This window comes from Heteronotia binoei, chromosome 9 (assembly GCF_032191835.1).
Source record: "Heteronotia binoei isolate CCM8104 ecotype False Entrance Well chromosome 9, APGP_CSIRO_Hbin_v1, whole genome shotgun sequence".
Taxonomy (NCBI): Eukaryota; Metazoa; Chordata; class Lepidosauria; order Squamata; family Gekkonidae; genus Heteronotia; species Heteronotia binoei.
In genome coordinates, this window is record NC_083231.1 from 8,605,759 (window position 1) to 8,633,028 (window position 27,270).

Here is a 27,270-nt window from a genome sequence, read left to right on the forward strand (position 1 = left end):
CCTCGTAAAAAGTGTGCCGTGAAAACGTCGTGATGCGACGTCAACCCATGGGTCACCTTTTTAGACATGTCAGGCTGTTGTGGGAAACTTAAACAGAAGTCCAGGAGCAATTTCAAGACTTAACTTGTACTTGCATAAGACAGGAAGAAAGTAGATTCCTTTGAAATGTGGTGTTGGAAGAGAGGTTTATGGATATTGTCCCCCAAAAGACAAATAAAAGTTCTGGTCCAAATAAATCCTGACCTCTCTCTAGAAGCTAAAAGGACTCAACTGAGGCTATTATCCTTTGGTCACTTTGTGAGAAGGCAAGAGTCGCTGGAGGGGCTGCAGCACAGTGGTTGAGCGTCTGCTTGGCATGCGGAAGGTTCCGGGTTCAGTCCTCAGCATCTCCACTTTAAAATGACCAGGCAGTAGGTTGATGGGAAAGCCCTCAGCCTGAGTCCCCAGAGAGCCGCTGTCAGTCTGAGGAGATAATACAAACAGTGGATATTCAGTCCAGATTAGCAAAAACATTTTGTATGTACCTTTAAATGTACCTTTAAACACTTTGTACGTACCTTTAAATGAATTATAACAGCTGTAACTAATTACGTGAATGGTGGTATTGTTGTTCAGTCGCACAGTCGAGTCCGATTCTTTGCGACCCCCTGGACAAAGTCACGCCAGGCCCTCCTGTCTTCCACCCTCCTCCGAAGTCTGCTCAAATTCGTGTTTGTTACATCGGTAACACTGTCCAGCCGTCCTCATCTTTTGCCGTTCCCTCCTTTTTTTGCCTTCTGCCTTTCCCAGCATCGGGGTCTTCTCCAGGGAGTGCTCCCTTCTCATTTGGTGAATGCTAGTCTATCGCTATTTGAAGGAGGAAGGTATCTAGCAAAGGGACGTTACCGTTGATAAGAACGTTAGCAGGCGGTGTCTGTTTAAGCTGTATACTGGTGTCCCCGTTTATAAATAGCTGTTGATACTGGGGAGTATTGTTGGAGTGCTGTGGTACTGTTGTTGGTTTGTAATGACGTTGTGGAAATTTTAACTATTGAGTCTTTGCATTATGACAGGGAAGCCGTGACGCATTGGTTGATGTAAAAGTCTACAATTGAAAAAGGCGTGGCCGAAACCGGTATTGTGGACTAATCTTTTGCTACGTGGCTACGTTGATGGCTACTTTCCCTGGATTCGCGTCAAGGAACGATGGATATTGAGGCCTTTTACCTTTACGTATGACATTGACTTTGTGGTGATCCAGTTTTGCGATTGGTACTACATCTTTAAGAATATGACTTTTGTGCTATTCAGTTTCTGTTGTTTTTGCCAGTCTGAGTAGGACAGTATTGACCTTGCCGGATCAATGGCCTGATTCAATATACAAGGCAGTTTCACAAATGTTCATATAAAAGACAATCATGCTAGGAAAAGTTGAAGGCTGTGAGAAAAGAGGAAGTCCCAATATGAGATGGATTGGCTCAGTAAAGGAAGCACTCTCAGTTAAGAACATAAAAATATAAGAGAAGCAATGTTGGATCAGGCCAATGGCCCATCCAGTCCAACACTCTGTGTCACACAGTGGCCAAAAAACGCGGGTGCCATCAGGAGGTCCACCAGTGGGGCCAGGACACTAGAAATCCTCACACTGTTCCCCCCACCCCCAAAAGCACCAAGAATACAGAGCGTCACTGTGCCAGACATAAGAACAGAAGAGAAGCCATGTTGGATCAGGCCAATGGCCCATCCAGTCCAACACTCTGTGTCACACAGTGGCCAAAAAAATTATATATATATGGACCTCTGCTCCATATTTTTATCTAACCCCCCTCTTGAAGTTTGCAAGACGTGAGCAAGGCTGTGGACGGCAGGGTGTTTTGGAGGATAATTCATCCAGAAGGTGGAAGTGATTCAACAGCACTTAGTGCACACACAAGCGTCTCTGAGTCTGAGCTCATTCCATCAGTGACCACGGGACTTCTTTTAAGTCAGGGGTGTCAAACTCATTTGTTATGAGGGCCAGATCTGACATATAAATGAGACCTTGTCGGGCCAGGCCATGTGTGTACCTATTTAAGATTAGGAAGCAGAGATATAAACTTTATAAAGTACACAAAGTTTTTTTGCTGAATAATCAGAATGATCTGATTGAGGAAGAACTCTTTAAGCTAAATTGGTGGTTACAGTGTCAACTTGAATCAAGGTTTCAGAAGGATAAGGAAAAAGGTTTTTCGAACACACCAATTGAATTAGATTTTATTTTAGAGACTAAACAGAAGATAATCTCCAAGGCATATGATTGGTTACTCCAAGTTAAGATGCAAGATGAAGTTGTAAAAGAATCATGGATCCGTTGGTTGAAGGACTTTGGTTCTAACATAGACTTGGATGAATGGGAAAAACTATGGAAACAGAATTTAAAATTAATAAAGCCAGCAGATCTTAAAGAAAATCTATACAAAATGGTATACAGATGGTACCTCACATCAGATAGACTGGCTAGAATTTATCCCACATATTCAAATAAATGTTGGAAGTGTCGAGAAGCTAAAGGGTCTTTGTTTCATATATGGTGGCAATGTAAAGATGCCAGAAAATTCTGGACCCAAGTCAGTATTTGGATGCAAAAAATCCTGAAAATACAAATTAATCATGTGCCAGAACTGTATCTTCTGAACATTTGTAGACAAAGCATTCCTGTGACAAAACTGAAATTGTTACTGTACATAGTTACTGTTGCCAGAGTATTGGAAGACCGACAGAACCCCCAATAGAGACGAATTTATTAATAAGCTCTTTGATGCCGCAGAATCTGATTTAATGTCTACCAGATTAAGAGATGGTAATATGCAAAAATGTCAGGAGGAATGGGACCCCATATATAACTGGGCAAAAAGCAAAGGGTTTTACATGGAGTAACAATATTTTACTTTTTCTTTTGAATCCTCTCCATCTCCTAGTGTGAATGAGTGGGTAGATGTAGTGGTTGTTAGATGTATAGATCTGTTTTGAATGTATGTGTATTGATGCGTTTAATGTATTGTGTTTCCCTGTTTGTATTTTTGAGTTTTCTTTATAGTGCTGATTGTGTCTGTGTTTGTTTTATTTTCATTTCTTGTGTGTATTTCTTGTGCGTTAATTCCTTTTCTTAATAAAATTTTTCTTTTTAGAAAAAAAAAAAAAAGGTAGTCCCCCTGTGCAAGCACCAGTTGTTTCTAACTCTGGGGTGACGTTGCATCACGACTTTTTCACAGCAGACTTTTTACGGGGTGCTTTGCCATTGCCTTCCCCAGTCATCTACACTTTCCCCCCAGCAAGCTGGATACTTTTTTTTCTGACCTCAGAAGGATGGAAGGCTGAGTCAACCTTGAGCCGGCTACCTGAACCCAGCTTCTGCCGGGATCGAACTCAGGTTGTGAGCAGAGAGTTCAGACTGCAGTACTGCAGCTTTACCACTCTGCGCCACGGGGCTCCATAAACTCACAAATAGCTCCCCCCTAAATTCACAGGGTCTTCATTGCTGTCAGATGGCCACCTAGCCTCTGTTTCAAAACCTCCAAGGAAGGAGAGCCCACCACCTCCCGAGGAAGCCTGTTCCACTGAGGAACCGCTCTAACGGTCAGGAAACTTCCTAATGTTTAGCCGGAAACTCTTTTGATTTAATTTCAACCCATTGGTTCTGGTCCGACCTTCTGGGGCCACAGAAAACAATTCCATACCATCCTCTATATGACAGCCCTTCAGTTCTATCACTGTACCTCAAAAAAAGGCAACCAAAATGATTAAAGGGATGGAACGCCTTCTTGATGAAGGAGGGAGGGACGGTGGCTCAGTGGTAGAGCATCTGCTTGGGAAGCAGACGGTCCCAGGTTCAATCCCCGGCATCTCCAACTGAAAAGGGTCCAGGCAAGTAGGTGTGAAAAACCTCAGCTTGAGACCCTGGAGAGCCGCTGCCAGTCTGAGTAGACAATACTGACTTTGATGGACCGAGGGTCTGATTCAGTATAAGGCAGCTTCATATGTTCAAGGTTAAAGAGATTAGGGCTTTTTAGCTTGGAGAAATAATGACCAAAGCACTTCTCTTTCTCACAATACAAGAATAGAATCATAGAGCTGGAAGGGATCTCCAGGGTCATCTAGGCCAACCTCTGGCATTAATGAGTACTCAATAAAATTGAGCACTAGGCTTAAAAGTATTCTACTGTATATTGTATGCTGTATTCTACAGTATTCTTCACCCAAAGAGTAATTAATTAACACACGGAATTCATTGCTGCCACAGGAAGTGGTGGCAGCTACAAGCACAGACAGCTTCAAGAGGGGACTGGATAAACATATGGAGCAGAAGTCCATCAGTGGCTCTTAGCCACAAAATACAGATGGAACACTCTGTCTGGGGCAGTGATGCTCTGTATTCTTGGTGTTTGGGGGCTTCTGGAGTTCTGGTCTAGCTGGTGAACCTCCTGATGGCACCTGGGTTTTGATAAGTAAGTTCTAAGAGACCATGGTCTCTTTAAATGCCTCTCTTTCTTCTACTGGCTGAGGCTCCTCCCCTTCCTGGTCCCCTGGGGAAGGAAGGAAAGAGCCAGAGCTTCCTTTGTCTACTTCCCTGGATGCCATGGGAGAAATACAAAGAAAGCACCTTTAAGACCAACAAGTGCTAAAGCTTTAAGCGTGTTTTAAGTTTTAAAAAAAAAACTTTGTGTTTTGTCCTTCATAAAGTTTATATCTCAGCTACCTAATCTTAAATAGGTCCACACATGGCCCGTCCCTACATGGTCTCATTTATGTCTGATCCGGTCCTCATAACAAATGACTTTGACACCCCTGTTTTAGAAGAGATTTCCCAAATATTTACCCAAATTCCAACATACTGATATTGAGATCTGGGAATATAAGGGAATACCAATATTTTCCTGGTTCAACAAACCCGAATTTTTTTAAAAACACTCCCCCCCCCCCCCACTGCACTCTGCTGCTCTTAACTCTTAACCGGGGTGACAAAAGCACAAGGGGGCTTGCACGTTCCTGCAATGGCATGGGGTCTGAAATGGTGCGTGCAAACCTGTTCACCGTTTTGTAGATGAGCTCGAAGGCACACATGCTGCTGTGGGCCAACACAAGAACTACGAAGCCAAAAGCAGTGATGAGAAGACCCGCACTCACGGCTATCCATGGGAGGCTCACGGGGCAAAGCCTTTCTCCTCTGGATGCATCTGCAGTACCAGTTCAGACTCCTTCACTTGGCATGAATGTGGTGACATTAAATAACTCTTGAACATTTCTACAGAAATAAGCCTGTCCCCTCTCGATGTTCCCAGAATTCTATTTCATTACAATGGCAAACTGAGGGTTTCCCTACATTCTCATTTTCCTTGCTGGTAAAGTCCTGTTTCTTTGGTGGTTCCCCCCTCTCCCCTTTCCGCATGTGTTTTGTGCTCCCTAGTGGTCAATTCAATAATAATAATCATGAGGAAGCGGAGAAGGAGACTGGGTTTATACCCTGCCCTTCGTTTGCGGAGTCTCAGAGCGGCTTACAATCTCCTTTCCCTTCCCCTCTCCACAACAGACACTCTGTGAGGTGGGTGGGGCTGAGAGAGCTCTGAGAGAACTGCTCTTGAGCAGAACAGCTCTGAGAGAGAGAGTTATGACTGGCCCAAGATCACTCCAGCAGTTGCATGTGGGGGGGAGTGGGGAATCAAAACTGGTTCTCCTCACATTTAACCACTACAGCAAACTGCAGGTTTTTATGCTGGACATAAACTGGCATAATATTGATTCAACTACTAGTGGAAGCAAAACATGTGCAGATCTGGAAAAAAAAAAAACCCTGAAGAAAGAGGAGGAAAAGGAGATGATGATATTGGATTTATATCCCGTCCTATACTCTGAATCTCAGAGCGGTCACAATCTCCTTTACCTTCCCCCCTCCCCCACACAACAGACACCCTGTGAGGTGGGTGGGGCTGAGAGGACACTCACAGCAGCTACCCTTTCAAGAACAAGTCCTGTGAGAGCTATGACTGGCCCAAGGCCATTCTAGCAGCTGTAAATGGAGGAGTGGGGAATCAAACCCGGTTCTCCCAAATAAGAGTCTGCGCGCTTATCCACTACACCAAACAGGAACTCAAAGCGAGGAAAATGAAAATGCAGGAAAACCCTGACACTAAGCCATGGTTTCCTAAGCCAGAGAAAAACACACACAAAAGAAAGCATTAGAACCTTCTCCAGCCTCCAGAGTAAGGCAAATGCATGTGAGAAATGAAGCCAGAATCGCTACGCAGACTCAAAAGGTTCCACTATGCTGCACCCTAACTAGGATTTTAGACCGGCACTGGTATTTTCAACAGCAGGCCCATCCAACTACGGGAGTTCCTCTTAACCACAGATTTACAAAATGAGTATTTAGAGGCTGGAAAATACACAACTGCTTATAATAAAACCAAAAAACCCCAGGGATTTGTGACAAGAATAAAGCAAGCCGAATCAAAGCCCCTCCCCCCCCCCCAAAAAAACAGTTCAGTGAATCAGAATTGAGCCCAAACCTAAAATACCTGCAGTAGCTTGAGCTCAAACCAAACAACGCTGAATGAAAACAGATCTGCATACAAAGGAAGCCAATCTTTGCACCAGAGCTTCCAAGATTGCCTCCTTCCCAGTTTGCGGGTCTTCAAGTTACAAACGCTATGGAGACTTCTTGGATCTTTACAATCAGGTTAGCAAGTGACAGGAGCTTAGGAGAAAAAGATGGGTTCAAATCCTCCAGGGTATGTGCAGACACAGCTTTTTAGATTTCAAACCCATGTGCTGAAAGGTAAGTTATTTCCCCCGCATTGTGTTAATTTCTGTAAGAGTTACACTGCAAGAATCTTTCCCAATGTGTGTTTGTACAAAACACTATCAGAACCAAAGCAATTTGAATTCGTTACCAACCCATTTCCTAAAGTCAGCCTTGGAACCAGAGAATTAAGAAACACCACTGATTTTGAACCAGAAACCCATATGTTTAATGAGACCCTGAAGCTGACTAATTGGCTTCTAATTTAAACAAAATTAAGCAGTTCGTTTTTTGCTTATTTAATAAATAATATCAAAAAGTGAACTGGTTCGTATTTACAATGTTGGAATAAAAAAAAAGGAACAGTCTCGTCTAACTTCTGCATTTTTTTTACAAGTTGAATTGTAAGAGATTCTGTATCCGGTTTAACTGGCGTCCAGTTAAGTGCACGTCCTCAGAACGACGGCGGATTTCTCCCAACAGCCTCGCTCTGCTCTTCTCCTTGTGCCGATGACCCTTGGTGTCCCCTGTCGGAAACATCTAACCGACTCCGTGCAAGCAGAAAGCGCATCAAAATTTCAACAGGTTTGTGATCGTATCTCAGCATCGTCACATTTTGGGAGGCGGGAAGAAAAACAGAACACGTCGTTGACTTAAATTTCAGCGGGAGGAAAATTAAACTGAATATTTGAGCGCGCTGCTTACACACACAGTACACATGATAACACGCTTAACGTGGTTTACATTTCACTTTTATTTATTCCTCGAAACTGCTTCTGTTGCAGGCTTTAAGTGTTCGGTGGGTTTTTTAAAAAACGAAAGAATGGAGCTGAGCAGATTTCATTTTCCTACAAAATTACGGCAAAGACTCGCTCAGGCTTCCATCTTATTGCTACAAGATTTTTTTTACAGGTGCACGGTCTGTCAAATAGAACCCTTAAAAGGACTGAATGTGTGCATATGCACACAAACACACACACACTCACACATATACCAAGAGATACACCAATAACCTGTGGCCTGGTAGATTTCCCCACTGCCACTTAACAAGCATGACTAGCAATAAGCCTTACCAAATTCAGCGGAGCTTACACCTGTGCAGCTGGAGTATAGCTGCTACACCTCCCCACCCCCCAATCCTCCCCGGGAAGGAAAAAGAAGAGCAACTGTGATGCCTTCCTCCTTTCGCCCGTCTGGTCCTCTAGAATTCCAACCATCTTTGCAAAGCGGCCACTGAGCCGTTTGCTCTGAGATTCGGCCACTGCAACAGGAGTTCCTGCCGGAGCAAATCAACATCCTCTCTGGCTACAAATGCTAAGGACATCACACGTTGTTTGGTGGGGGAGTGCTGTGGCAGCTGGTGGTTCTTTCCCCCTTCTTGGGGAAAGCTGCTTCCCCCCCCCCCCCGCCATAATCTTACACATGGTAGGAGCAAGCCCCACTGAACTCACTGGGGCTCGCTTCTGAGCAAACCCACACACAGGATCAGGCTGTAACCAAATGGTCTTTCAGCCCCTTTTCCTTCCAGGCAGAGGCCTGCGTGGTGAAGCTTCGCTGCCCTAGGTGCAATACAAGAGGAACTGTCTCTCTCCAGTCACGAAAGCACCGAACGCAGAAGGCCACCCACAACTTTGGAGCAGCCTGCCACGTACTGCCCTGGCAAGATGGAAACGCATCAGTCCTGAATATGACGGGCAGAAACAAACAATACTGGTGATTCTACAACAAAGATGGCACTCGGCCCCACGTTGACAGTGTTCGAAAACCAAACTTTAAGGCCCGACGTCGCAGATTCTGCACTCGTCACACACCCAGCTGCTTTCAAAAGAAAAGAGAAACCGGAAGCGGCAGGGGTGAGAACTGGTTTCGTAACAGAAACCACCACTGAACGATCTGAAACGGGGTTGTGCTAGTATCAGAAGTGGGTTACAAAAACATACTTCACTCCAGGAGACAGAGACAGATTACGCGACCAACAGAATCGAGCGGCAAGCGTTTTTCACAAGCTGCGCTACCGGAGACAGGAGGGTCCGGAAATCTGGAAATATTACTGCTTATCGAAACCTACCACGGCAGAATGAAGGATAGGTTATAGTCTTGCGGTAGGCACGATAGCTTCTGCATGCCTGTTCATTTGTTTTAAAACACAGGCAACCTGAAGTGGTTAAGTCCAGGAAAAACTTTGCTAACCTGGTCCAAAACAAGACTCAAGGGCTTCTGCAGAATTCAACACCCGGCCAACTTGGATCGTAAAGGAAGCTCAACGGAGATTATCAGATCGATTGCTTTGAAGTAGCCCCATAAAGGTCTGTTTGCTTATGACAGAGGCCCACTGTTGAAGGACAGCCGCTTCATTTTATTGAGTTGTACAATGCAAACAACTGCGTGAAAAGCTGCATGGTTTGTAAGCGGATTTCACTTACTTAGGCTGCTGTTCTAGGAGCTGAATGGACATGGCCTTCTAATAACAAAACTAAGACAAGAGAAAGGCAATAGATTCAGAAAGCAAAAAGGAGTGCTACTCTGAGCCTCTGGAAGACGGCTTCTAATTTACTAGTTGTCCATGGGACATCGACAGAACCGCCAGCAGAGTAAAAGCTACAAGCGATAAGCATTCCCAGCCTGGAAAAGGCTGCTGGAAACGCCTACCGGTTTCGCGCTCATCCCACGTCGCTCTCATGTCTGTCTTCTCCGCGCGGCGTCCGCCCGGTTTCCCACTATTTCCGTCGGGGCCGCAGCAAACATCGCGGTTTTCGCGCAGCAAACGGGAACTGGCTTTTAGTGGGAAATCGGGAGGACGCCGCGCTGAGAAGGCAGACGTGAGAGCGGCGTTAAGGGTGAGTGTGAAATCGGTCTCAATCTCTTCCCCATCTCAATATTCCCATTAGCCTGTGGTGCAGAGAAAGGCAAGGTGGCAGATATTGGGTTGGGCCCTGCAATCCATCTGCAGAAGATGCTGCCAACTCGCTGGTGTTCCCACTTGTCTACTCCCCTCAGCAGTTATTTTGGACTCCAGGAGAATGTGTTCCTAGAGCCTGCATGTACATAGGTCGGGGAGGGGGGGAGGAAAGGATTTTGCCCTCACCTTCCCTCTCCCATTGCAGCACTACAAGCAAGAGAGCTATTGCTCTACAGAGGTTGTGCAGCCCTGGGAATAAAATTTCTTGGAAATGGCTGGAGGGGGAAGGGGGGCAGAGGGACAGATGCGGGATCCTTATGTGCTCCTTGCGCTGGATCAAACCCATCCTCCGCTAGATCGTTTTCAAAGCAGAGGCTGCTAAAATCAGGGAAGCAGAAGCAAACACGGCTATGTACAAAAGGCTGACGTAAGGATAATGGGTGCTGAATTAGGTCTGGAAGGGTGGGAGGTCTTTTGCTAAAACGCTTAGCAGAACTTCATGTGACAGGATTTTATTTTAAAAAAAAACAAGAACGATGTACATGATGACCACTCTTTGATATTACCGAAAGCCCCCCAAAAGGAGATCACTTTTTCATCCCAAAGGCCTGCTAGCTGCGGTTGAAACAGCACAGCGTCTCAGTAATGCAGCCTTCAAAGGAACACAGTCTCTGCCACAGTCTGAAACAGGGAGAAGGCCATAACCTTGCAAGTAAATGCCTCTAAGCAGCTTAAACTGGAGATAAGGCCACAATGAATCCTGCCCTTGGCCACCGATTCTTTCTTTTTTTTAAACGGAGAGAGATGAGGTGAGGCAGCAAATGCCTCAAATTAAGAGCCAGTGGTGTACAGAGACCGTGTAGAGGTGATGTGGATTTGGAGGGGAGAGCAGGAAGACCTAGGATAGAATAGATTTTAAGACACTTGGTGCAGTTGCAGCTTTCTGCGGCCTCCCTTGAACGACCCTGCCTTCCATCTCTGTGCTGTGCAGAAATTCGACAACTAGGGCGGTGCTCTAGGATGAGGGGAAAGTCGCAGTAAAGACAAGCAACATTCCGCCGCAGTGCTGATGATGCAAAGTGAAGGCGCTTCCTCCTCGCGTCAGGCAGATGCAGAGTCAAGCGCTTCCCTGCAAGAAGCCATGAGCTACAGAGCAGTAAGAACACAAAGAGAACCTCAATATTTCTTGGAGGGAGGGAGGTCTACATACCAGACAAGGTACCCTACTGAGTTTGAGTCAGTAAGTTCTACGCTCACCAGAGAAGTCTGAAATTGTTTAAAAACAATTCACAAGTGGGGGGGGGGGGGTGGCGGGGAAAGAATCATAGTAAGTTCCAAACAGAAGAATCAGTAGTGTTCATCTAATGCAACTCAAGGGCCAGATTACTAACATTACTTTTTCTCCTCCTCCACGAGGGGTGAGTGGCAATCAACTCATGGCAACTTCTTCTCCAAAGGGCAGTTTTGCGACCGGGCGCAGTACACATTTTTGTGCCACCCGATCATTCAAATAAACCTCAACTCTCGAGCTTCCTAGGTGCATAATGGCAGAAAACCCAATTGCTGGAAGATTCAAAAGGCCATTCCATACATGCCTGGGATTTTCAGGTCCTCGTTGCAACAGCAACTCGCTTTCTCTAGAAAGATGCGCAGGAAAATCTGAAAACGAGAGCATGGAAAAACCCCTGCAACTGCAATGGCATTTGGCATGGCATGCAGGATTGCAGTTGCAGGGGCTTTTCCATGCTCTCGTTTTCATCGTTTGCAAGCTCCTGTTTCTTCACGGGGTGTCCCATTTTGCTCATGTTTTACTCCCCCTAGTGGTCGGTTTCATTTTGCATCACTTGACATCCAGGCATATCTCCCTGCAGATTTTTAGCCCAGACATGAACCAACTGGCCCCTGGAGGGAGCAAAAGACATAAGAACAGAGACAAAGAAACAAGAACTCATAAAGGAGGACAATGAGAAAAGGGGGAAAGCCCACACCGGGGAGGGGGCAGGATCAGCAGCTTCTCCACACATACATGGAAGCACTCTTTAGATCTTGGCCAACATGCATTAGACCCAATTACATGTGACGAGAGAGAGAGAGACAGACAGACAGATAGTGACCGAGAGAGAGCGAGAGTGCAAGAGCTTCTAGGAAACACTTTGGAGAAATCAACAGTGGTATCACTTGACCCTCAGCTAACACGCCACTGGGAGAACAGGGACACCGCACCTGGTTGTTGGTGCTCATCCATTCTAAGTACTATCATTTCACTGGACAGTCACCGCTACGCACATGCACTGAGAAAAAACCATACGAAACTAAATCAAGGGCTGGCTTAACACCTAAGGGAAGCCATGGCAAGCCTGACCCACGATGGAGAGGCGCCTACCAAGCCCAGCTGTGGACTCTGCTTGAGGACAAACGTTGCCGATATGCCGACGAGACAAAAAAACACACGCTGCCAAATGAAGTTAATGGGAGCAGTCCGCTTAAACGCACACACACGCGCACACGCACATTTAACTTACAATTAATATCAAAATTATGTACAAGATTAGCCAACAACAAAAGAAACCTGAAGAAATCCTGAACGCATTTTCCGACACATGTATTGACTGTGAAAGGAACGAGCAAACCCTTTAAACGGGAACGTGTATGCCTGTTACGTGGGCAGCGAGAACTGCTGCGCAAGAGGCCCCGTTTTGCAATGTTAAAAAACCTCAAGGATTGATGCTATAAATACATAAAAAGGGACACAAAGAAAGCTCTATCGACAATGACCAAAATGAACAAACACCACCCCGCCCCTCCCCCCCCCCCCAAAAATATAACCCAGAGCTCTAAAGTTAACATACATTGCATGGATTTCAGGCAAGGCAGAGGCGTTTCTTTTTAAAGCTTTTGCACAAACTTCATATAATCTTAAAAAAAAAAAAAAAAAGGATGCTGGCCTTTGCAAGGTTCTACGTACTGAAAAACAAAACCAAAAAAACCCCCAAAAGAACAAAACACAAATTCAGTTCGTAAAAAGTCACAAGACTTCAGTTTGAAAAAAATGGAACAGTTCCAGCCATAGACCAAAAATATATATATATACATATATATTAAAAAACTGGAAGAGTATGGTAATTAGATTATACAAGCATGGTCAGGCTTGGAACCTGAATATACTTCAGAGCAAATGCTCAGAGGAAAAAAAAAATTATATAGAAACTATTTGGTAACAAAAGCGTACTATATGTTGTGATACAAAAAGGTATGGTGAAAATGTACCTTTTATACTAAAGCGTTCCTTGGTCCATAAAAACTATGTTATGTCCATGTTTGCTAGTTCAACTTTCCCCTCCCCCCCCAACCACTTTTTTATTATTTTTAAACTCATGCCCGTTTTTTATAAAGACAGCTAAAAATAGAATTTGAATACAGAGTATTCCTTCCCTGTCCCCCCCCCCCAGTTTGTTCTTTCTTTCTTTTTTTAATTTGTGGCTTCTGTTGAGATCAGCACTTACAGGTGATAGAAGTTCAAAGAAGTAGCGAAGAGGCGTTTTTTTTTTCTCCCCCCATGAAACCACAAAAAAATTGTTCCGTTTTATCGAAGCACTTGAAAGTCATTTAAAAAAAAAAAGAAAAGCAACAACAACAAAGTTCCACGTCGAGAGCAGTGGTTAGGAAACTACCGTTGCCGTCGATGACGTGACGTTGCTTGGGTTTGTGCTGACGGTTGTGTAACTCCCCTCGCTGTTTGCGTTTGTTTCGCTGGAGGCCAGGAGGCTCGAATTGGCCCTGAGGATGGCTCCGGCGGCGCTGCAGTGGGGCCGGGGGCCCGGCTCCGGCGTGTAAGTAAACGTAAGGCTGGTGGAGTAGATGATGCCATCATTGCGGACCAACGTCACGGGCACCTGGACGGGCTGACGGACCCACCGCCAGCCTTCCCGGAAGGCAGAGATGTCGGGAACGACACACAGCATGCTTTCGGCGCACCTGAGGAGAAGGCGAGAGGAAGGGGGTTAGAAGCCAAGGAGGCGTGTCGTGAAGAAGGGGCAGCTCCAGCTATTTTAAGAATGCGGGGGGAACCTGGAAATCCTGAACCTTAGCGGTCCAAAGGCTTTCCCTATGAAGAAACACTTTCCCCGTGAAGAAAGGTTAAAACGCTTGGGGCTCTTTAGCTTGGAGAAATGTCGACTGCGGGGTGACATGATAGAGGTTTACAAGATTATGCATGGGACAGAGAAGGCAGAGAAAGAAGTCCTTTTCTCCCTTTCTCACAATACAAGAACTCGTGGGCATTCAATGAAATTGCTGAGCAGTTGGGTTAGAATGAATAAAAGGAAGTCCTTCTTCACCCAAAGGGTGATTAACGCTTGGAATTCTCTGCCACAGGAGGTACATAAGAACATAAGAGAAGCCATGTTGGATCAGGCCAACGGCCCATCAAGTCCAACACTCTGTGTCACACAGTGGCAAAAAATTTTATATACACACATACACTGTGGCTAATAGCCACTGATGGACCTGTGCTCCATATATTTATCTAAACCCTTCTTGAAGGTGGCTATACTTGTGGCCGCCACCACCTCCTGTGGCAGTGAATTCCACATGTTGATCACCCTTTGGGTGAAGAAGTACTTCCTTTTATCCGTTTTAACCTTTCTGCTCAGCAATTTCATCGAATGCCCACGAGTTCTTGTATTGTGAGAAAGGGAGAAAAGTACTTCTTTCTCTACTTTCTCCATCCCATGCATTATCTTGTAAACCTCTATCATGTCACCCCGCAGTCGACGTTTCTCCAAGCTAAAGAGTCCCAAGCGTTTCAACCTTTCTTCATAGGGAAAGTGCTCCAGCCCTTTAATCATTCTAGTTGCCCTTCTCTGCACCTTCTCTAATGCTATAATATCCTTTTTGAGGTGTGGCGACCAGAACTGCACACAGTACTCCAAATGAGACCACACCATTGATTTATACAGGGGCATTATGATACTGGCTGAGGTAGAGGCGGCTACAAGCATAACCAGCTTCAAGAGGGGATTGGATGAGCATATGGAGCAGAGGTCCATCGGTGGCTATTCTGATCTCTTACAGCCGTTCTGACTATATGAATTGCTTTGTGTTTTAGAAACTACTGTTAAAATTCAGTAGTCTGCTTGCCAACCCACCAGCTTTCATGGCATGCATTGGAACTCTCTGTCTGGGGCAAGTGATGCTCTGTATTCTGGGTGCTTGGGGGGGCACACAGGGAGGGCTTCTGGTGTCCTGGCCCCACTGATGGCACTGCATGACATAGAATGGTGGCCTGGATGGCCTGCTGGCCTGATCCAACATGGCTTCTTTGATGTTCTTAAGGCTGAACTCTGCAAGAAGTACAGAGTATTTAAAATGAGCTGATCTGTATAATTTTTTTAAATGAGTTTATTCTGCCATTTTTATTACACTGCAAACATGATTTTGCTCATTGCAGCCCCATAGCTAGGGACTACGTGGGGAGAAGGCCACGGAGGTGCCACAGGGGAGGGGCCACAGAGTAGGAAGCTGGAGAGTGGAGGGCTCTCTCTCTCCCTCTTGTGTGATTTAAATCACATGGGAGGGGCTTGCAGGAGAACCCACCGCCCCTCATGCAAGATTTAAATTTTGCAGGAGAGAGAGGGAAAGGAGTGGCCATGGGATGGGGTGAGGTCTCCCCCCAAACTGTCGGGGACAAGGCCCCCCTGGGCCCCCCAGTTAGCTATGGGCCTGGCTCATTGTTGCGGGAGAAAGTAGCTATGCCAGGTGCAGAACTTCTACAGCTAGCCATCTGAGATCTTAATCCACCTCCTGAAATTCCAACAGACACGGCCCACAAGAATAGATTTTCAATCCAAAGGGCCAAAAAAATTGTCTTAAAGAAGCTGATCACCAAGAAAGAGGCTGTGGTTCAGGCAGAAATCTGTGACTTTTTTTGCAATCCCCTGAAACTACTGAAAAGTATGCATTAGGAGGACAGGTCTATCAGTGGCTACTAGCCATAAGAACATAAGAGAAGCCATGTTGGATCAAGTCAATGGCCCATCCAGTCCAACACTCTGTGTCACATAAGAACATAAGAGAAGCCATGTTGGATCAAGTCAATGGCCCATCCAGTCCAACACTCTGTGTCACATAAGAACATAAGAGAAGCCATGTTGGATCAGGCCAGTGGCCCATCTAGTCCAACACTCTGTGTCACATAAGAACATAAGAGAAGCCATGCTGGATCAGGCCAATGGCCCATCTAGTCCAACACTCCGTGTCACATAAGAACATAAGAGAAGCCATGTTGGATCAGGCCAATGGCTCATCCAGTCCAACACTCTGTGTCACTTAAGAACATAAGAGAAGCCATGTTGGGTTAGGTCAATGGCCCATCCAGTCCAACACTCTGTGTCACATAAGAGAAGCCATGTTGGATCAGGCCAATGGCTCATCCAGTCCAACACTCTGTGTCACATAAGAACACAAGAGAAGCCATGTTGGGTCAGGTCAATGGCCCATCCAGTCCAACACTCTGTGTCACATAAGAACACAGTGGCAAAAAACCATAGTGACTGAGGGGAACCTCCACTTTCAGAGGCACTAAACCTCTGAATCCCAGAGCCAGGAGGCAACATCAGGGGAAGGCTTTGGCCTCTCTGCCCTGTTGCTGGCAACTTTGTGAGACAGGATGCTGGATCACATGCACCATTACTCTTCTTATGTTCTGACAGCTTAATCAGGGTTGCAAACTTTCATCAGATTAACGATTGCAGCACTGTGGCCATTTTTAATCGGTGAAAATCAGGGCCGCCCCTAGTCTGCCTGATGCCATAGGGCAAGGTTAACTTATGGCACCCCCCCTCTGCACCGACAGCGACACTGAGTCCCACAGGGGCACCCAATTTGGCGCCTCCAGAAGGCTGGCACTCTAGGCAATTGCCTAGTTTGCCAAGTGGAAGAGTCGGTCCTGGTGAGAATGTCAATTCAGAGACACCTGGTTTTTGGTTATCGAACAGGTGTTTGGTTCTCGTAGAGAGTGGGTGTTAAGCGCCATCACGCTGTTTCTGACCTATAGTGATCCTACGAATTAAGGTTCTCCAAAACATCCTATCGTGAGCAGCCTCACACAGGACTTGCGAACAGAGGGCCTTCGTGACTTCCTTGACTGAGTCCATCCATCCATCTTACATCGGGTCTTCCTCTTTTTCCTCCTCCCTTCCACTTTTCCCAGCACTGTCGTCTTTCCACTGACTCCTGTTGTCTCATAACGTGACCAAAATATGACAGCTTCAGTTTGGTCATTTTGACTTCTAGGAAGGAGGGCTGCCAGGTCCAATTCGAGAAATATCTGGGGACTTTGGGGGTGGAGCCAGGAGACACTGGGGGCGGAGCCAGAAGCAAGGGTGTGACAAGCATAACAACTCCAAAGGGAGCTCTGGCCATCACTTTTAAAGAGACTTTTGAGAGGGACCTTTTAAATACCTTTTATCACTTTTAAATATCACTTTTATAGGGACCTTTTAAATACCTTCCCTCCACTGAAAATAATGAAGAATAAGGGCACCTTTTGGGGGGCTCACAGAACTGGACCCCCGGGTCCAATCTTTCTGAAACTTGGAGGGTGTTTTGAGGAGAGGTACTGGATGCTATCCTGCAAATTTGGTGCCTCTACCTCAAAAACAGCACCCCACCTCCCAAGAGCCCCAGATACCAGCAGATCGATTCTCCATTATACCCAATGGGAATCGTTCTCCATAGGGAATAATGGATTGCCCAGCAGATATTCCCCTCCCCCTCCCCTGCTTTCTGATGCCCCTGAAGTGGGGGGAGGGTTTTCAAACTGGGAGATCTCCTGCCCCCACCTGGGGACTGAGATCAAAACCGGAAACCACAGTGTATGGATAAGTAAACAAAGAAGAAAACACTGTGAAATTAACAAGCTTTAAACAAATGCACGTAATTCTTTTATGCAATCAGTTCATAGGAACTACTCAAAACAACTATCAAACATAAATCAAAGTGGCTCAACTGAGCTCAAAGTCCAGCAATTATTTCTTGGAAGTTCCAAAGAAATTCACTTTCGATGCTTTAATTGATTAGGTAACATATCCTGCTGTCTGTATATTTCGTCTTCTGAGAGACGCAGGTGTATATTCAAATGGTGTAGCGGTAGCAGTTCTCCATTCAACAGGTGCAGCTACACGAGTCCAAAGTTCTCTTCGTGTTTCATTTGCCACTCCCACTGGCCGCCTGCATTTTTATCAGGCACCCGTGCTAAGGCAACAGCTCACATACAGTGGCTTACATTTCTTGTTTGCACGAACGGTTCCCTATGAACTGACTGCATAAAAAAACTACGTGCATTTGTTTAAAGCTTGTTTTCTTCTTTGTTTACCCACCTGGGGACTAGCAACCCTACTAGGAAGAGTTCAGGCTCGATTTGATCTAGAACCCACTGACTTGTCTTTTTAGGGGGCGCCAGGGACAGACTCTCTTCCTCACCGATGGGCAACTCTTGATTATTAAACGGCGAGTCCTCACATTTTCTTGACTATCACAAAGAGCCACTTACTTTAAGGTTTGCTTAGTAGGTAAGTTAAGCTGAATTTGATGGTTAAACTTGAGAGTTCAACATTCTCAGCCCCGTGTGAGGCCTAGAAAAATCGACACGTCCCCTCAGCGCATCCCAAGCCCGCCACGCTAAAGAGGCCCAAGGAGCAGTACGGCACCTGTACATGGTTTCCGCTTCGACGTCCCCAAACCAGACGCGTAAATTTGGAGTGAAGTTCTGTCCCGTTAGCTCCAGCATTGCTACGTCTCCGCCGCCATTCAGCTAGGGAAGAAGAAAGGCAGAAGAAAGGCAAGAAAGCGTTATCGCTTGCGATACGGAGAATATACCCAAATGCTACCTAACACAATCAAAGCGCTTCCCTGTAATTTGCTATGTTCAGCTAGCTGGCATCAATGGAAGAAGTCTGCTGAGTCAACAGCCAGTGAGGTGGAAGTTGTGCTCAGCAGTCCTTTCATTATCCTCTTTTTTTTTTTTAAGACCACTTAAAAGAATTGATAGCTTCTTCAGACTCCGAGTTAGCCTCAAATCTGCTTACAGATGCTAAAATAAGTTTCTGTAACATACCTGGGAAAAACACAACCTCCTTCTGGAGAGCCAGTTTGGTGTAGTGGTTAAGCGTGCAGACTCTTATCTGGCAGAACCGGGTTTGATTCCCCCCTCCTCCACTCGCACCTGCTGGAATGGCCTTGGGTCAGCCATAGCCCTGGCAGAGGTTGTCCTTGAAAGGGCAGATGCTCTGAGAGCCCTCTCCAGCCCCACCCACCTCACAGGGTGTCTGTTGTGGGGGAGGGAGATAAAGGAGATTGTAGGCCGCTCTGAGCCTCTGTCCTTGAAAGGGCAGCTGCTGTGAGAGCCCTCTCAGCCCCACCCACCTCACAGGGTGTCTGTTGTGGGGGAGGAAAGGAAAGGAGATTGTGAGCCGCTCTGAGACTCTTCGGAGTGGAGGGCGGGATAGAAATCCAATATCTTCTCCTCCTCCTCCTCCTTCTTCTGTACAAGACTAGGATGCCATTGTATTGACTAAATTAACATACTACCAAAGGATGCAGACAAATTTTACAGTGTACAGGCAAGTTTTATGAATGCTGGCTGATCCTTATTATATGCTGGAATTTTAAAAGTTAAGAGATAAAATACCCCCTTTTTGCATTTTATGAATGGTTGTAAACACCTTTCTTTTCTTCAAAGACGAAATGAGGGTGTTTATTGCTTTCACTGGTCTGTAGCTGTGTACTAGGCCAAAACCCTAAATAAAACCATGCCAAAATATACCCCAGAGATGATATTTCAAAAGCCACAAAATATAGGTGCCCTTTTTACACATTAAATATTTAAAAGTCCACACCTAAAGATGCATCATGCAAATGCAACGAAAGCATGCTTGCAAATGCATGCATCGTATAGGGACACTCACCTTAAAACTACCATAGTGCTCTGGATGGGCATTAAGACCATAAAGATTTGCATTCAAAAATCTCACTCAGCCATGAACTTGGCCCAGGTCTTACCTACCTCCCGGAGCTGTCGTGAAGATGAAACGTGTGTACAAGCATACACGACGGTAAGAGAATGGTATTTTGCAGCAATTAAGATTTAACAAAGAAGAAGCAAAACTGGTCAAAGTTCAAGGCCATATGAAGGACATGCGGCTAAACACCAAGGCAGCATTCCACCAGAGTTGGGAGGGAATGACTGAGAATCACCCAAACCCCTTCTCTGTTCGTCGGAAACAACTTAACAGAACCCCCATCAAATAAAAACACAAACTTCAAAAAGGACTTACTTGAAGACTTTCCACAACAGGCACAGGTGTTACTGGAGCATGCACCGGTCCCATCCCCTCATAAAAGGTATACTCTGCTTTATCCGTGCTGATGATCGTCCACGAAGCGCCATCGTTAATCATCTCTTTATTTGGTTCTTTGGGGCATGGAGTGGCCTTTGGTGGGAGCGGAGGGGGGGAGAGCATGATTAGGCAAGATGCTGACAAAGACACACAAAAAATACACAGCTTGGCTTTGATGTAAGAAACTGGAGAACAGAATGCCTTTTTCAAATGATAAAGAATAATAGAAATTGTGTATGTTGGGGAGGGAGGCAGCTCTTGATCCCTCGTATGCTCACCCTGCTTTCTAAAGTACACACTCAGCCACAAGGTTAGGGTCTCAAAAGAGCACTTGGATAGACAGTGCCTTCAAGAGTTAGGTTGGTATATTCGGTTAAAGCTATATTGTGCTGAGGCCAAAGTGCTGTGGTGTTATAGTGGGCTTTTTTTCACATTCTCATTTTCCTTGTTTGTAAGTTTCCTTTCCTTCCTGGGTCGGAGCAGGGTCTATTCCACCTATGTTTTGTTCCCTCCAGTGGTCAATTTGATATTGCATCAATTAATGTCTGGCATAAAAACCTGCAAGGAGCAAAGCACGTGCAGAACAGAAAATCCCCCGGGGAAAACAGGAACTTGCAAGCGAGGAAAATGAGAATGTGGAAAAACCCAATGTTAGGCCAAACATGGATTTATTTACATCTCCCAGGTCTTTGCTTCCCTCCTACAATGGGTGACCTCAATATTGCTGTTTTGCAGCAAAGAAACTTCAGGAACAGAATGGAGAGGGAAACTGCTGAATTACAAATTATTATGAAACTTGGAATAAACACCTCCCCAGGACTGAACAAGGATATTGGGGTTTTTTTTTATCTCATTACATATACTAAACCCACTTTCACCAGATATAGCTATATATTCACGGTATTCCGATGTATTTCTCTTTTAGAATAGTGTATCAGAATAATAATATTTGTATTGACCTACTCAAATAGGGATACTAGCTGTTTATCTCATTACATATACTAAACCATCTTCCACTATATTTTAATGCATTCTTTTCTCTAATGGCAAACTAGAATTGCATTTATATGTGTGTTACATGCTTAAATCAAACCTCTGAGAAACCTATGCCCTCATTGTTTGAACAACAAAAACATTACAACAGTCTCATGTATTGCGCTTCACACCCAGGATACTTAATGGGTTTAGTACATGGACATCAATCTGCTATTCCAACTTAATTGCTGTTGTTTCAGCCCAGTTAACGCTAGCTAACAAACGCCAGACCTCAATTTGTTATTCTTTTAATCTGCTAAAAACTATTTCCATGACTCTGCATACTAACTCACTGCCCACTTTCTCTATGGCCGTTTTCGCACTAGCGTAGCACCCCATTTACCTCCGGATCTTTTCCTGGTTTTCGCACCTGTTGCTCCGGCGCTGTGGTTTGCTCCGGCGCTGCAGGGGTTTCACGCCGGAGTATCTTGATCCACCTGCTTCCGGAGTTTTTGAAAACCTCCGGATCCACTCCACGGAGTTTGCTGTGGGAAATCCATCCACGCCGGATCGACTGCTTTGTGGGCGTCACCCTCTCCCTTTCCGTCCTCCCACCCCATCCACCCCCTTGGCCAATCATCAGCCCTTCGCGGCGCTTCCCAAAAGTGCCTGCACGGCCATTTTTTTTTTAAAAACTTCATATTTCTTGCGTAATAGCGATATTATTGCTTTTCCGCTGTTGCGTTATTTCGTTAGGTCCCCGTTGCAGCTGCAAGCGCCAGCCGAGGAGGGGGAAGAGCACGGAGGAAATCCCAGCTTCGCCACCCGGGAGGGAGCGAGGCTGGGAAGGGAAGAACCTGCCACACACACACACACTAGTGCTGGGAGGCTTAAATGTAAAAGCTTTCTCCAGTTTGAACAACGTGTAGTGTATCGCCATAACCATTTCATTATGGCGCAACCATTTCATTAGTTCGTTAGGTCGCCGTTGCAGCTGCAAGCGCCAGCCGGGGAAAGGGCAGAGCGCGGAGGAAATCCCAGCTTCGCCACCCGAGAGGGAGCGAGGCTGGGAAGGGAAGAACCTGCCAAACACACACACACTAGTGCTGGGAGGCTTAAATGTAAAAGCTTTCTCCAGTTTGAACAACGTGTAGTGTGTCGCCATAACCATTTCATTATGGCGCAACCATTTCGTTATAACGAAATAGCGTTAGTCCACGCAGCCAGCGGAGGCGACTGGGGACACCCAGACGACTCCGCGGAGCGCGCTGAGCACCCGCCAATCACCATCAGTGGCGGGAAGTTGACATCCAGATTCTCCACTGTGAATGCTTCTGTTAACACATAAAGGGCTGTGGAGGATGCTACAGCTGCAGCCAATCCATAAGCAGAAGCGGCACACGTGACGCTCTTGTTACGTTGTTACGTAGTTACGCAACCAGACTTGCGCTTTAAAAAAAAATGATTGACAGGGCATCAAACTCAAGTCGATGCTAGTGCGAAAACGATTTGAGCGGGGGCTTCATGGAAAGTGACTCCACTAAAGAGGCAATGTGCGAAAACGAGAAAAATGATCCGGACATAATTGCGCCGCGGAATAAGGGGAGCAAACGCTAAGTGCGAAAACGACCTATATTTAGGACCGCTTGCCATTCTGTACTATTGTCTGATGAAGTGTGCTTAGAGCACATTACATTCTGAATAAAACTTTGTTGGTCTTAAAGGTGCCACTTGACTCTTGCTTTGTTCTTCCCTCCCACAGCTTCCCCCGAGTCTTTTATCATCTCTTTTCCTCAAAGCCCCGGCTGGAGCAGAATAAATTTCCAAGACAGCCTTTTATCACCTGGATCTTTTTCCAGGCATCTCAAGTTTACTGTATTCCAAACGGCACCAGTGTGAAGCTTTACAGCCTTTTTCTGAAGTCATTCAGAAAAACCTAACAGGAGCTCAACTTTTTCAAAATCAGCCCCACCTACCCTCATGAGAACGAAGCCTGGTTATATGGCGCTGTATGAACACACATCCTGCCCTACCCTTCCATAAGAACATAAGAGAAGCCATGTTGGATCAGGCCAACGGCCCATCAAGTCCAACCCTCTGTGTCACACAGTGGCAAAAAATTTTATATACACACATACACTGTGGCTAATAGCCACTGATGGACCTGTGCTCCATATTTTTATCTAAACCCCTCTTGAAGGTGGCCATGCTTGTGGCCGCCACCACCTCCTGTGGCAGTGAATTCCACATGTTAATCACCCTTTGGGTGAAGAAGTACTTCCTTTTATCCGTTTTAACCTTTCTGCTCAGCAATTTCATCGAATGCCCACGAGTTCCTGTATTGTGAGAAAGGGAGAAAAGTACTTCTTTCTCTACTTTCTCCATCCCATGCATTCCCAGCACCAGCAAACCACAGCCTCCCCTAGGAGCCAGAAGGCACCCAGCCCTGATGTCACGGTTCCTCTAGTGACATCCAGGTAGCTAGAATCCACAGGTAGCCCCTGCAGACTTCATGCATTCTGCTCCCTGGCTAAGCACCATTGCACTACAATTCGTTTCGCCTTTGTTGGTCTTAACCGACTAACTTACTTGAAACTGGATAATTCTCTCTTGAGAAAGGCACAAATACATTCTTTCGGTATCTTTAAGGTAAAACGCACACTTGTGGAGCTGTGACACTGGATCGTCCGCATCTAGTAATGCAGTCTGTTTGTCCACTTTCCGAATTATCTGCGCGGGAAGCACAGAGAAATGGTTAGAAATCCAGTGTATTTATTTTGCCGTGAACACACATGGATTTAACTTGTTCTGCGCCAGCACATGCACCTGGATAGAAATAAGTACCCCTAGATGTCTGTGTTAGGACCAGCTAACATACCAGCTAACAAAGAACTTCCACAGGTCTATCACATTCTGCGCATACGGTGCACTCTGCGATGCTCAAGATGTTTTACATGGTTCACATAATTCACAACAATCCCATAAGGTAGGAAAGGAGGTAGGAGCCTGGGAGAACGGCAGCTTCTCCAAGACAATCCGGATCTAAACTGGGAGGGCTGCACTGCTCACAGCTCCCTCTCTTCACCTCCACAATGAACTACATTAAACAGTTCAATTCAATAACTGATGATAATGATGATGTTGGATTTATATCCCACCCTTCACTCTGAATCTCAGAGTGGCTTACAATCTCCTCTACTTTCCTCCCACACAATAAGCACCCTGTGAGGTGGGTGGGGCTGAGAGAGCTCTCACAGAAGCTGCCCTTTCAAGGACAACTCCTGCGAGAGCTATGGCTGACCCAAGGCCATTCCAGCAGCTGTAAGAGGAGGAGTGAGAAATCAAACTTGGTTCTCCCAGATAAGAGTCCATGCATTTAATCACTACATCAAACTTGCTCTCTGCAACATGGATTTAGACTTTCAGCCACTGTGTTCTGCTGCTCTCCCCAAGATACTTTATACAGAAGAGATGGGTCAAACTAAACAGAAATTATTTAAATTAGCAGCGGTGGCAATGTAAATATCTCCAGTCTGATAGTTCCTGAAGATGAATTACTAGTCAAAACCTGTATATTTTGGTTCACATTAACTAGATAGGTGTTTAATTAGTAATTAAAAATTTGAAAGTGACACTGAGAAAGACAGCAAGCATGAATAGTGGTTAAGATGTCTTTCTGTACTCCTCTGATTTACAAATTTTTAATAGTTATCTATCTCAGCTAGGAAGAGAAGGAAGAAAAGAAGACGACAGGTACTGTCTGAGGAAGTGTGCTTGGCACACGAAAGCTCGCACCCTAAATAAAACTTTGTTCATCTTAGAGGTGCCAATGGACTTTAATTTTATGTTGTTGAAGGCTTTCATGGCCAGAGTTCATTAGTTGTAGATTTTCCGGGCTGTATGGCCATGGTCTTAGCATTGCAGAACCTGATGTTTCGCCAGCAGCTGTGATTGGCATCTTCAGAGGTATAACACAGAAGGCTAGAGTTCTGTGTCAAAGTGAGAAGAAGATGGTAGGCAGGTAATTTATATCTACTCAGGAAGGTGGGGTAGAACTGAGTCATTATCTTACAGGAGTTTCCCAGGCTGTAACATGCTATTAGAGGAGGTTTTCCTGAGGAGGTTCTTTTATATATGGATTGGCTGTTGAAATTCTAATCTTATCTGTAGTGCTGTTGTAAGATGTAGAGCATTTTGTGTTTTTCAGAACTGGAAACCATGAAAATAGGGCATGCCAGTCACAGCTGCTGGCAAAACGTCAGGTTCTACAATGCCAAGACCACAGACAGCCCAGAAAAATCTACAACTAATGACTTTAACTTTATACTGTTACTTCAGCCCAATACGGCTACCCACCTGGATCAAGACAGAGAATCACAAGCTGATGATGGGCTCTCCTTCCTTGGAGGTTTTTAAACAGAGGCTAGATGGCCATCTGACAGCAATGAGGATCCTGTGAATTTAGGGGGCGGTATCTGTGAATTTCCTGCATTGTGCAGGGGGTTGGACTAGATGACCCTGGAAGTCCCTTCCAACTCTATGATTCTGTGATATGATTCCATGGCCTACACAAGGAATTTAGCTAAGAATAGAATATTTGCTGGCCTGCCAGTCATTAAAATATCAGTTAAAGTGTGGGAATACAATCTGGGAGGTAGAACTGAGTGGGTTCTAATTTCAACCAACGGGTTGGAATTAAATCAAGAGAGTTTCCAGCTCAACATTAGGAAGAACTTCCTGACCGTGAGGCTTCCTCGGGAGGCTTCCTCGGGAGGTGGTGGGCTCTCCTTCCTTGGAGGTTTTGAAACAGAGGCTAGGTGGCCATCTGACAGCGATGAAGATCCTGTGAATTTAGGGAGAGGTATTTGTGGGTTTCCTGCACTGTGCAGGGGGTTGGACTAGATGACCCTGGAGATCCCTTCCAACTCTAGGATTTTATGGGAGGCTCAGGTTGAAATCCTCACTCTGTCATGGAAGTTTGCTGGGTGACCACAGGCCATCATGCACACTCAGCCTAACCTTCCTCACGGGGTTGCCATGACAACGCAATAGAAAAGGGGAGAGAGGGCAGGTTATAAAGCAAAGAAATATACCAATCTTGGGAGTGCCATGCCAGTAACGGAGCAGACAAGCTTGACTGTCTGTCCATAATGGATGTAGCCATCTCGAACGGTGAATTCTTCTCCTTCTGATTCATCGTCATCCACTGCACAAAAAAGACGTATTAGAATGGAATGACACCCATCAATATATTATGCCCGACAGAAGGCATGTTACGGCATCATACAATCATACACTGTCAAGGATTTTTAAGCATAATTTAACCTTTACTTACAGAGGTGAATGTAAAAGGCTCCCCACTGTTGTGAGCTGGCATGGAAGTTTCCCCCTTCGACATGCAAGTATCTGGTGCTCACCGTTTGCGACCGGAGTCTGTTAAATAGTGCCACTTTAGTCCCTGATGCGATGCACACTGAAAGGAAACCGGCTTCACTATATCATCCGTTAAAACGACAGGGTGCGTTAAAAGCAAACATGTATGTTTAAACGGTTTGTACAAGCAACTCCATTAAATCCACAGATAAAGGATTTCTTCGAAATAAAACCTGAAGTGCTTTGGATATAAGCTAAAATTGACAAGTGTGTCTTTTAAAAAAGCAGCCGCCCCCCCCGCAAACCCATGCAAAATCGCTTGTGTGCTCTAAGCTATTGGTGCCTGCCAAACCTTTCCTGGAGCCCACCAAATGTTTTCAGGAAGAAGAGGAGGTAGAGGAAGAGGAGGAGGAAGAGGAGGAGGAAGAGGAGGAGGAGGAGGAAGAAGAGGAGGAAGAGGAAGAGATGGAGGAAGAGGAGGAGAAGGAAGAGGAAAAAGACGAAGAAGAGGAGGTGGAAGAGGAAGAAGAAATAACTGGATTTATATCCCACCGTCCACTCTGAATCTCAGAGCAGCTCACAATCTCCTTTACCTTCCTCCCCCACAACAGACACCCTGTGAGGTAGATGAAGATATTGGATTTATATCCCGCCCTCCACTCCGAAGAGTCTCAGAGCAGCTCACAACCTCCTTTCCCTTCCTCCCCCACAACAGACACCCTGTGAGGTGGGTGGGGCTGGAGAGGGCTCTCACAGCAGCTGCCCTTTCAAGGACAACTCCTATGAAAACCATGGCTGACCCAAGGCCATCCCAGCAGCTGCAAGTGGGGGAATCAAACCCGGTTCTCCAAGATAAGAGTTCATGCACTTAA

At 45.7% G+C, this 27,270-nt stretch overlaps 1 protein-coding gene across 1 annotated transcript in view; it reads right to left on the reverse strand.

Moving 5' to 3' along the window:
* Positions 1–12,838: 12,838 nt before the first annotated feature.
* The window catches only part of RBPJ (recombination signal binding protein for immunoglobulin kappa J region), a 70,369-nt gene continuing 55,937 nt past the window's right edge, over positions 12,839–27,270 (reverse strand). Inside the window, exons 6-11 of the mRNA XM_060246210.1 lie at positions 26,361–26,498; positions 26,119–26,231; positions 23,615–23,755; positions 19,988–20,143; positions 18,362–18,465; positions 12,839–13,628 (exon numbers count right to left, since the gene is read on the reverse strand). Of these exons, the coding sequence (XP_060102193.1) occupies positions 13,313–13,628; positions 18,362–18,465; positions 19,988–20,143; positions 23,615–23,755; positions 26,119–26,231; positions 26,361–26,498 (968 nt within the window). The 3' untranslated portion in view covers positions 12,839–13,312. The remainder of the gene's footprint in view (positions 13,629–18,361; positions 18,466–19,987; positions 20,144–23,614; positions 23,756–26,118; positions 26,232–26,360; positions 26,499–27,270) is intronic.